We start from the raw sequence: 12,727 nt of genomic DNA, 5'->3' as shown, positions 1-12,727 counted from the left end.
AACTCAATTTAGATTAATGTTAATTCAATTCTTTTCAATAATGAAAAGTTCATCAATTATGAAACGAATTCGACTTCAGCTGTAAAGCAGCTCTACAGAAAGCAATTCAGTTCAATGTTGTTTCAGTTCTGTTCAATAATGTAAAATTCATTCGTTGTGAAACAGATTCGATTTCAGCTCTAAAGCACTTCTACAGAAAGCAATAGTGTCGTTATTCAACTCAATATTGATTCAGTTCTGTTCAGTAGTGTAAAGTTCATCAATTGTGAGGCGAATTCGGTTTCAGCTGTAAATCACTTCTACAGAAAACAATAGTGTTGTAATTCAGTTCAATGTTGATTCAGTTCAATCCAGCTCCAGGTGTGTGATCAGACTTATGATTTTCACCTGGCGGATGAAAAAACAGGTAAAAATAATGTTGAAAGAGGGATCCGATACATATCTATAAACCAGATGATCTTTTCATGCCAAACAAAAATAAACAACCAATTTCACTGCATTGCACATGGATGTTCTCTTCATAAAATGTGTAAATCTGGTGATTGTTGTGTGTGTGGTGTTTGGCTGTAATGCACTGGAAAACGCTCCGGTTTGTCGGTCGTGCTGGGAGGTGTTTTGATAGTCTGCGCCCACCTGTGTGTTTGCTCAGGGTTTGAGGGCGAGCGGGACGCAGGGCTCTAGGGATGCCACCCAGACGCTCCGCGGGCCACCTGCTGCACGCACAGAGATTCTTTTGTGACAGATGCCGTCCTCTGATAGTGAAGCACGAGAGAGAGACGTAGAGCGAGAGAGAGATTGCTGATGCAAAGTTAGGCGGCAGCCCAAGTCAAACGGGCCTCTCCCGCTGGAGTATATTATGCCGAGCCGAGCAAGCGCGCTTTTATGTCCTGCAAACCCCTCAGCAGGGCCCAGAATGCAAAACATGCTTCCATGAGCTTTGGAAAGCCGCGCTCCCCCCGCCGTCTGCGATCCGCTTGTGCCTGCCAGGACCTCCCTAACTTCATATCGGCTTTTAATGATGTGAGCGAGTGTGTTTGTGAGACATGGTTCGCCCGTCGTCTGCTGATTGTTGTGCAGCTTGTGCCAGAGACGCAACTGAATCTGTTTGTGTGTGTTAGGAGAGAGACACACACACTTTGGTTTTGATCCTCTCGGGTGATTTGAGACGCTAATGCAATGACTGTGACGTGTTTTGTGTGCATTATAACATGTGTGTTTGGGTTTATTTTAGAAACATTTGCTTTATGCACATTCAGAAAGAAAGTTAATAATGTTTTAATAATGCAGTGCAATTGTGATTGAAAAAAAAAGAAGCATCTTTTAGAGTTAAATTTATGCTTTATATAAACGCAGTGTATGTCTATTGTTTGTCTTCGTTCAGCTATCATGGGTTTATAATTGTATTTTGGGCAATTTTGCAAAGTTAGGGAGATTTTGGAGGTCTTGAAAAGTGATACAAAGTTAATAAACGATGAATTGGTCACTGAAACTATTATTCATTTGATTTGACTGAGGTGAAGAGTGTGATTGCTACTGTAATTCATCAATTTCCAGGCACATTTCTGATGGGTAAGCATGTAAATGTCAATTAGTTAGTGAGAGTCACAAGGTTAGGTCTTAAATTGGTCCGATTTGATTTTGTTTTGGCCAATTGCTCTGATTAAATCTCTCTAGGAAGAGCTGCGCTTTGTTCAAAGGACAAAGTATCGCATAAATCCAGCCGGTGGCCAAACAACACAAGTTCCTCTTTCAGCAGCGTTCACTTTAGCGCTTTTATCGCAGTGATCTCACGGCACATCAGAAAGGGCGTTCACCGTTTATAACTAGCTAATGCTGACAAGTCCATCTGCTGTCCAGGACAATGCCTCCTACTGGAGTTTGACTTGAACCCGAGCCAGCTGCGCCTGCGAAGATGAAACGCACGGAGCCGGAGATCTTTCAAACCGCATGCATCGCGGATAAGGGTGAAAGCAGGTCTCTCTTTCTCTCTCTGCCTGTTTTTTTAATTAAACCAGCACAAAGCAGCAATTATCTTCAGGTATGCTAAAAAGGAACAGCTGGAAGGATGCCACGCTAAGAGTTTTCTCTCCCTCCCTCTTTAGTGCTCCTCGTGTAGTGTTTAAAGTGAACTAAAAAGTGTAAAAGCAGAAACAGAGGACTTTTTACATTCATGAAATCTTGAAATTATTTTTACAGGATGAAAAAAGCACATGGTCATAGATTCTTACATAAACCTCCCATAATTCACCTTTAGCTGGATGGATGGATGGATGGATAGATAGATAGATGGATTGATGATTCGATAGATAGATATATAAATACATAGATTGATTGATTGATTGATTGATGAATCGATGGATGGATGGATGGATGATTCGATAGATAGATACATAGATAGATACTTAGATATATAGATACATAGATCGATTGATTGATGAATCGATGGATTGATGGATGGATGGATGGATGGATAAATGATTTGATAGATAGATAGATTGATGAATCGATAGATTGATTGATGAATCGATAGATAGATAGATGGATTGATGAATCAATAGATAGATAGATGGATGGATGGATGGACGGACGGATGGATAGATAGACGGATGGATGGATGGACGGATAGATACATTGATTGATAGATAGATATGTAGATCGATAGATAGATAGGTGATAGATGATGATTCGATAGATATATAGATATATAAATACATAGATTGATTGATTGATTGATGAATCGATGGATGGATGGATGGATGGATGGATAGATGATTCAATAGATAGATCGATGGATGGATGGATGATTCTATAGATAGATACATAGATAGATACTTAGATATATAGATACATAGATTGATTGATTGATGAATCGATGGATTGATGGATGGATGGATGGATAAATGATTCGATAGATAGATTGATTGATTGATTGATTGATGAATCGATAGATTGATTGATGAATCGATAGATAGATGGATGGATTGATGAATCAATGGATGGATGGATGGATGGATGAATGGATGGATGGATGGACGGACGGATGGATAGACGGATGGATGGATGGACGATAGATTGATTGATTGATAGACAGATAGGTAGATAGATAGATAGTTTCATTGGTCAGGTTGTGGTCAGTTTTCCGTGAGAAGTACCAAACGTGACCTTTTTTCCACCTGGTCATGAATTTAATTTACCCTTTTATTAGTTTTTTTTTACCAGCTGAAATATTCAGTAAATATCATAGATCTGTCTGCAGCACAGGGAAGGAAACATAAACACCTGAGTAGGTGGAGCGTGGGCTTCACTTCTGATGCTTCATTATTGTCTGAGGACGCACAGAAACTGGCTTTGGGCTTTTATGGAAAAGGTTTGCTCTCTCAGGACATTCCTCGCTCATAAATCTGTCCGAGTACATTAAGAAAATAATAAGAGGTGACAGAGGAGAGGAGAACACAAGCTGCCAGGAGGCGCAGCATTATTTAGGAGCCACCGGAGAGGAATAAAGCCACTTTCCAAAGAAAGGAAAACTCATCGTTCCACGCCTGGCAAGGAATTATCTCACGGATCGTTTTAACCAGCCTGGAAAAAAAGGGCCGTTTGTACGCCGGAGTATTCAGACGCTCCAGAAGTTCAAGAATGCAGCATCATTTACCTGTTAAAGCAGAAGCAGAATCAATGAGTTTTAGTTAGTTGTAGGTGGTGGAGGTCGATTTCTGCCCGGAGATGCATGGAAATTTAGTGCCTTATAACACGGAAGGAATATACTTTCTTCAGGGACTGTGGGGTGTGTTACCGTGTCCTGGTTTGATTCATGCCCTCTGGTGCCCCCTTGTGGTGCGTTTTAACCTGAGCGCCTCTCACCGCTGGTCTCTCCAGGTTGAACGAGTGGATATTTTGAAACAGCACTGAATTATGCTTTACTTTGGCTGGAGCGCAGCACTGGCTATGAGATATGTGTAATTGTTTCAAGACATTTGGACTGAGCCGAGCATCCAAAAGTGCACACGGTAGCAGAGAGCCGTACGGCTGCTGGCTGTCAGGAACGACCGCGCTCAGACCTCCAAATGATTTAAGCCGAGACACAATGGCACCATTAATTAGAATTATTGCAGTGAGTGTTTAAGCATCAGCTAAAGCCTGTGATTATTGGCTTTTGCCACTTTCAGCCCGTGACAGTTTTGATGTACTATGTTTAAAATCCACGTTGATGACTGTGTCAGAAAACGGTTAAAGAGCCAGTGTGCTTCACTTCAGCACTCCTGGTGGTTTGTTTGGGTTAGATGCAGGATCTGGAAGCGGAGGCCCGGACGGGTGAATACAGCACCAGCGAGGTGTTGGATGTGGGCCAGACCTTCTCAAACCCCCTGGATTTAACTAAAAACACATTGAACAAGGGCGACAGTACAAACGCCCACTGATCAGCCCAGTGGATTATGGTTAAAGGCACCATGTCAGATTGTGTGTGTGTGTGTGTGTGTACATGTAGAGGTAATGGGATTGCAGCAATTAGAAACATTTAAACATGTGCGTGGGAAGCCGAATGAATTCTAGAAGAGACACTCAGATGGATCCGGGAGGCCTGAGAAACTGTGATTTACACACGTTAGTAATGCAGAGGTCACGGGGTCAAACGCAGCAAACACATGTACTGTGAACATTGAATTTACTGCAAGCTTGACTTTTTATTATTGTGATCTTCTTTGTCTTGTTTTACTTGTTTACTTACTTAAGATAGTAAGACTTGATTACACCGATCAGGCATAACATTATGACCACTGGCAGGTGAAGTGAATAACACTGATTATCAAGGATCATTGATGGCTGGCCTGTGTGGTTCGATCCAACAGACGAGCTACTGTAGATCAAATTGCTCCAGAAGTTAATGCTGGTTCTGATAGAAAGGTGTCAGAATACACAGTGCATCAGTTTGTTGCGTATGGAGCTGCATAGACACAGATCGGTCAGGGTGCCCATGCTGACCCCTGTCCACCGCCGAAAGAGCCAACAGTGGACACGTGAGCATCAGAACTGGACCACGGAGCAATGGAAGAAGGTGTCCTGGTCTGATGAATCACGTTTTCTTTTACATCACGTGGATGGCCGGGTGCGTGTGCGTCTCTTACCTGGGGAACACATGACACCAGGATGCACTATGGGAAGAAGGCAAGCCGGCGGAGGCAGTGTGATGCTTTGGGCAATGTTCTGCTGGGAAATGTGGATGTTACTTTGACACGTACCACCTACCTAAGCATTGTTGCAGACCATGTACACCCTTTCATGGAAACAGCATTCCCTGGTGGCTGTGGCCTCTTTCAGCAGGATAATGCTCCTGCCACAAAGCAAAAATGGTTCAGGAATGGTTTGAGGAGCACAATGTCTTCAGTCATTTTGCTTCTCCAGTAAATGTGTCTTGATTTAAGAATGTTTAGAACACGACAAAAATACTGTGTAAGAAAATTTTTGAAACCATTGTGATACTTCTGAGTAAAACTGCATATATTATTGGGAATTGATTAGATTGTGAAAAAGTGGGCATTGCAAATTAAAAATAAAACTTGACATCAGCCGAAAAGAAAAGTATTTATTTGAATGAAACAGTGTTTTTGAGTTGCGACCAATGCTAATTCTCTGTCTGTCTTCTCTTTACCAGGAAGCGTTCAGTGACACACGCTCAGCTGATGCATGATAAGGGCCGGACGCTGCAGGAATTTAAGAGACGCATGTGGCTGCAGGAACTGCTGCATAATGTTCACACGGCTGAGATCCGCGAGGCTCAGCAGCCGAGAGGCGGCATTGGTATCGGCAGCAGCGGAGGAGGGGGAGGGGGCTTCACTGTCGCCATGCCGATGGGCATGGGCGTCTCCATAGGAACAGGGCACAGCCCATCCGAAACCCGCCGGGGGCACCAAGAATCTGCCAGTCAGTTTCCGTCTGGAGGACGAGGAGGGTACCAACCTCCCGCAGGAAACCAACAAGTCGCAAACATACAAAGAGAGCACGATGAAGGCCATCGGCAAGCGGAAGAAGAAAGGACGTGCAGGGAAGAGGAGGGAGGGAGAAAAGAGGAAGAGGAGGGCCCGTTCACTGGGCCGATCACCGCTGGAAGAGTTCGGCAGCGGCTTCCACCTGGAGTGGCGGCCGTATGTGGGCCAGCAGGTGGCGCTGCACTAAAACACTGTCAGTCTTTGACAACGGTACGTTATTTCAGTTGTCTGCTACAAGATACTCATCATTTAAAATACAATGCTAATGGTGTGTTCATGTCGGATATTTGAGTTGAAACCAGAAATCGTAATTACGAATAGGACAATTGTGATTTTTTAAAGCCTTTAGTTTCTGAGTTGGTGGTGTGTCAGTGAGAAAATATGTCAGATGTAATGGATGCAGCTGGTAAATTTGTTAAAATGAATTCATTTACAATAAAGTTGCATGTACAAAATACCATACACTGAAAAAAAACATGGTAACCTAAAAATTCTAACATCTAAATTGGTTTTCGAAAGTCAAAAATATTATTTAATACTGTTGAATTAACCTAAAAACATTTATAACAACAAAACTTGAATTTTATACAGAAAAAGTCACATTGCAGAAGTTATTTGAACATCGTAATTACGATTTCCCAACGCGTGAATGTGAACTTAAACGCACCATTTGCTACATTGAAATAAATGGTAATCTAAAAATGGTAATGATTTATTCAAACATCACTGAATCAACCTAAATACATTAATTCATACCAACAAAGTTCATTTTTAAGGGTTAAGTCAAGTAGAAATTGCTCTATAAGGTAACATTTGCACTTTTAAAACATACATTTACATTAAATACATCTAATAAAACCAAATATTAAATACCAAACAGTATTATTTAACTAAGTATTTATTTTGCTACAAAAACCAAAAATGTTTTTGCAAAGAAATTGAAGGATAAATCAGTTGATTGACTGAAGTGAACTTCTGCTGCTGATTTTCAAAACAGTTTTGCCTTTTCTCTTTCAGATCCGTGAGGACTTTTGAAATGGACACCTAAATGCTCATGTTACCGTCCACTGTAAAAGTGAGAGGAAAATATTTATTGTCTGTAAATATTCTCAATGCACCCGAACAGTGACAATGACAAATAACGATACTGCTAAAGCATTATTACAGCTCCACGGAGCTACAGATTTGGATCCTTGTGAATACTTTGCTTTGTTTCTTTTTCGTTTTCCTTTTTATTCTTTTTTTTTTTTAGGACTATGCCTCTATTACGGTGTCAGAATTCCTGTAATTTATTTTGTTTGAATGGTGTATTTATTTTGTAAAGGTATCAAGGTGCTGCTGACCTTCTATATTTTTGTACTATAATGCACTTTAGATATATAAATATAGAAATATATACAAGTCATTTTGTTAATGGACGTATTTTGTGGTTCAGTTGAATGAAGAAGACTATAGTCAAGGCCTTGTGTTTGCCCACCTTTCTGTTTCATTGTATGTTCGACAGCGTTGGCATCCATGTTTCTGTGTGTCTGTTCCGAAACCTAGTGAGCTTCCTACCTAGACAGCATCATAGATTCATTCCCAATTCATCCCAAAGATTTTTCTTTGCATACAGACAACAACGTTGTCAAAATGATCCCTGTTCACATGGATCCGCGAAAACGATTAAAAATGCTGTATTCTGCTGTCAGGCCAGTAGATGGCGATGTTGATTTGTAAAGAAAATACGCTGCAATAGACTGAACATGTAATACGCATTACGTCACCATTTTCACAAATTTGCGTTTTTGTTGTTTACACCGAGACGATAACGGTATCGCTTTCAAAAGCTTATCGCCGAAACGCCTTTGTTCTGTAAATAAACGTTTTCCGTTTTTAGCTGAAAACGGTGTTGTGTAAACGTGATGTGATCCATATATACATACATGAAACAGATCAGATTCCTGCACTCAAATAATCATGACAGTTTGCATCTGTTTGATTTTATTTAAATAATTTATTAAAATTGCTTAGAATCAGCATAAATGTGTTCATTGTGTAAAACAGTTACATTTATTCAGTTAAATAGTATGAACACAAGAATCCGCGAAAACGACTAAAAGCGCTGTATTCTGCTGCCAGGCCAGTAGTTGGCGATGTCAACTACTTTGTAAATAAAATTGTTATGAACATGATTAAAATATGGCTAGCTGTGGAACAAGAAATATTAGATTAGTTCAAATGGATTTATTGATATATAAACCTGATTATTGTGTACTTAAAACACATTCAGTTTATTAGTACACCTGTTTTATTGATGTATGACTGACAAATATCAATCACATTAAGTTTATGTCGAAACATAATGAAAGGAAATTTTATATGCAATTCAAATACATAATCTTACATTTAGGTCTGATTTTTTTTTTTTTTTTAGTGAAGATGACCAAGATGAGAGAAATGTAATTCATTTATTTTATGTTGTTTAGCTTGTCAAACTCAATAGTCTCCTTTGCACGTTGCTGTTTTATTAGAGCATTCCACATCCGCTATTTAAGTTCAGATGCAGCTCACTAGGGTTTGGAGACGGGCTTTTGTATATGTGTTTATTTTGGGTTTCTTTCCTGCTGACCTGGACGAGCCCCACATCATGATCATCCACCCTCACATCAGCCTGTGCTTGAGTAGCGAGAGCGCCTCCTACAGCTGAGATCACAACCACACCACGATCTTCTGTACACGACCAGCACGCGTTATAGAATAACTCTTGTTGTTTTGCACTGAGAGAAAAAAAAAAAAAACCTGTACTGAATGAATTAAACATCTGACTTTTCCTGCAGTGTCCAGACTTCTGTGTGTGTGTGGTATATTTGATTGTGTGTATCTCAGGTTCAGAGAGTGTGTGACAGAACAGCCAAGTGTTTCACCCACTTACTTCTGATGTTGCTCCTGTGCAGACAGGAAAAATATTCCACGGTGGAAAATGTGTGGAAAAAGCTTCTTGAAATGAACGGACAGCGTTTGAACTGGAGTCCATCCGCATGGCCGTTGGATTTCAGAATGGAACTAAAGTTGTCAAAAGACTTGTGTGGAAATACAGATCGCTGATTAAGGCCAAAAACACTTTCTGCGAGCACGCGAACACTTGGCAGTCCGGTTAAATGTACTTACTGTGTGTTCTTGTGCTACTGTGGTGGCAGCAAACCTCAGCACTCGAGGGGGCGATAGAGTTTCCTTCAAATGTTTGTACCGTTAAACCAGATGTGTTATTTTTCAGGTAGCCGCTATAAACATGTCAACAGTTTAACTTTAACTCAGTGAGATTCTCTTAAAAATGTTGCTCTGCCATGACTTCAGTTGATCTGAACAAGAAAACTGTCTGTAGAAGCCAATTTATGCTGTAGAATAGCATAGAATTCGACACGTACCTAAGTTGTTATGAGTTTGTTTTTAGGCCTAATTCAGATATATAATATATATACACTGCCCGACCAAAAAAAAGTCACTGTTTTGATTTAAATAGGCAAATACTTGACTCTTGCACCACTTGATGGAAATAAACGTTGTGATGTTATTTACATGAAGAGGTGCGTCAATGTTTGGTCAAGATCTTGTACTGACAATGCAAGAGTCGAGCACTCTGTAAAGTCTCCTCCAGCACATCCCAAAGACTTTCAATGAATTTAAGGTCTGGTCCTGTTTTCTCATGAGCTAAAATAAAACTCTAGCTTTATTCAAGTTATTTGCATTAGAAATGGGTTTGCAAGTACAAAAATCAGAGGAACGTTGCCCAGGTCCCTCTCTCTCTCCAAGACACCAAAACCCAGAGCATTAACATTCAACTTTTCCATGGCAGAGGGGGGTCTTTGGCACTTGGCATGCTGGGAATTAATTCAAATTCTCTGACATTTATTTGTTTGCCTTTGATGAAAGTCACACAAGCAGTTAATGAAGGCTGAGATCAGCAGTACGGATGGAGCTTCGCGCTGCTGGGATTTAGTCGTTTTCCCCACTTTCCGCCAACTTTTACAGGCTACAAGAACTATTTACTCACTTTGAGATCATTTCAGGATAACATACCAACAGATTTTCCTCCTCGGAGGCGGTGCACACACATCAGTACACACGTGGATCAGGATCAAGTCAGCATGTAGTCGACATTCTGTAAAGTAACCCCCACCAGATCCGATGAGTTTAACACGATGTAAGCGTGCCGGGAATGAGGTACAGTCAGACCACACACACTCGACTCAAAAAGGTTTACAATAAATCATATATTTGCTCCAGAAAATCAATCAGACTATCATATTTCAGCTGATTCACTGTTGCATTCAGCAAAATAAAAGTGGAGAGTGAATTGAGACTTTTGCCAAGGTCTCATACGCTTAGATGTTCAAAGCTGTTGTTTCCGCCATGGAATAAAAAATAAAAAAGGTAATTGTGACTTTTTATCTCACAATTCGGACTTTTTGTTCTTGCAATTCCGAGTTTATATCTCACAGTTCTGAGAAAAAAAGTCAGAATTATAAGTTTACATCCCACAATTCTGAATTTATTTTTCGCAATTCTGAATTTATAACTTGAAATTCTGACTTTTTTTCTCAGAATTGTTAGATATAAATTCAGAACTGTGAGATAAAAACTTCAATTCTGACTTTTTTCTCAAGTGCGAGTTTATATCTAGGAATTCAGCCTTTTTTGTCGCAATTCTTACTTTTTTCTCGGAATTCTGACTTTTCCTCAGAATTCTGACTTTTCTCTTGGAATTCTGACTTTTCTCGCAATTCTGACTTTTTCTCACAATTTTTACTTTTTCTTGGAATTCTGACTTTTTTCCTTGGAATTCTGACTTTTCACTTGGAATTCTGACTCTTTTCTCACAATTCTGACTTCTTTTCTCAGAATTTTGAGTAAAATAACTCACAATTGCAAGTTATAAAGTCCAATTCAGAGGGGGGGAAAAGACTGACATTTTTCTCAGAATTGCGAGTTTATATCTCACAGTTTTGACTTTATAACTCACAGTTGTGAGTTTATATCATGCAATTCTGAGAAAAAAATGTCAGAACTGCAAGATGTAAACTCGCAATTGCGAGGTAATAAGTCAGAATTGTGAGATAAAAAGTCTTCTATAGTCTTCTGAGCATTTTCCAACGACTCAAATCTTGTATATGACTAAATATACAAGAACTCAGTGAAGGAGGTGAGCTGATTTCAAAGCTTTTCAGACTAATAATCACCTGTTGTGACAGGCGGGTCAGAGACAACACAGAGGCCTCGGACATTATTTCAAAGCTGGCAGGGCTTCTGTGGAGCCGCCGCGATCCTCCGGGAGGAAAAGCAGGATAAATAATCAAACGGGAATGAAACCCCACCTGTAAAACTCTATCAGCGTGTGGGAACAAGACGGGGAGAGAATGAAGCCGTAATGGTGGAAAGTCTGAGTGTTTCTTTGATGTTCTGCAGGGAAAGAAAGCATATCGTCAAACACACTTAAACTCTACACTTCAGAGTATAAAGAATGGACGTGCTTTTCTTGAGTCTTCGGGGGACGATGTGTGTTATTTAATTGACCTAATTACTGCGCGAACCAAAGGCTGATTTTCACATTCAGCAGAGTAATTTCATCGGTCGCGCTGGCTGCGGTTTGTTCTCGTGAGGAAGAAACTCATGACTCGAGTCAGTACCGGGAGTTTTCGCGCTGTCCGAGCGAACTAGATCGGACAATTACCTCCTCCAGCAGGGAAATCAATCGGGCCGCAAGCGTGGGAAACATCTGTACAATTTAGATGGGCGGCTGCTGCCGAGCCATGAAAATTACCCAGGATTATTGGTTCAGAGGATTTCCTGCCAAGCCAGCGGCTCTGTACCTGCGCGCCACGATCTTAACACCCTGTGAGGCAGTTAGTGCCTCGGACAAAAATGAGGTAGTGTGAGTGAGCCGATTGCTTTTCAACACAGGTCCATGGATTGTGATGAAAAAGCTTTCCGTTTAAACAAACACTAACGGGCCGACAGAGAGGAGAAAAAAGGGCCTTGGCTCTCAGGGCCGTGTTTTAAATCCCGGCTTTGAATCTTTTAATAACAGAGAGCCGAGTGTGATTTTCAGAGCAGAACTCTAATTGAATATTTAAAAAAATACCTCCCAACTCGAATCTGCTCACATCGGAATGCCTGCTGTGTGAATGGTGTGATTAATAAAAATGATATTGACCACATGAAATCAATCAATTTTGCATTTTAGTCCATTTCTTGAACTGGTCTTTTTCTTCTGGTAATCTGCTCTTCTTGCCTATTTGAGGATGTCCTTCCCCCACCTGTCCTGTAGCCTAAAAATAAAGGCAAAAATACCAAAAAAAAAAAAAAAAAAAAAAATTAAAAAAACAGGATGCTCCATTCTACTTCCTGTTTGGACGCATCGTCTGTCAAACGATTTCAGTGAGTCTTTACTCTCAGAAAAAAATGGGCAAGCTGTCACTGGGAGGGTACCCTTTCAAAGGGTAGTTACTAATATGTAGCTTTAAGCTAATAATATACACCCTTTAGGGGGTTAATAAGGTACAAATGTGTACAACTTTGTTGTATTCCACGTTAGTTCAGGTCTGTCACGTACATTACCTGTGAATGTTACGGTCGCTTCCCGTTAGTTTGTGAACAGTGTCCTCTAGTGGAAAAAAATAAACATAACAGGTTTTTTTTTTATCTAGAGCAGGAATATTCATTCCACAGACCCTCAAACTTGGTCGTCTGCGTGCGAGGGACCC

The 12,727-nt window shown here is 40.4% G+C and overlaps 1 protein-coding gene across 1 annotated transcript in view; it reads left to right on the top strand.

The window, feature by feature from the left end:
- Positions 1-8,802, top strand: part of pthlha (parathyroid hormone-like hormone a) — a 53,071-nt gene extending 44,269 nt beyond the window's left edge. The window contains 3 exon segments of the mRNA XM_051892138.1: positions 5,651-5,872; positions 5,874-6,194; positions 7,002-8,802. Coding sequence (XP_051748098.1) covers positions 5,651-5,872; positions 5,874-6,171 — 520 coding nt within the window. The 3' untranslated portion in view covers positions 6,172-6,194; positions 7,002-8,802.
- Positions 8,803-12,727: the final 3,925 nt, after the last annotated feature.

Source organism: Ctenopharyngodon idella, chromosome 4 (assembly GCF_019924925.1).
Source record: "Ctenopharyngodon idella isolate HZGC_01 chromosome 4, HZGC01, whole genome shotgun sequence".
In the NCBI taxonomy this organism is placed as follows: Eukaryota; Metazoa; Chordata; class Actinopteri; order Cypriniformes; family Xenocyprididae; genus Ctenopharyngodon; species Ctenopharyngodon idella.
The sequence above is the reverse complement of the archived record's forward strand: the minus strand, read 5'-3'. Positions and strand labels throughout refer to the sequence as shown.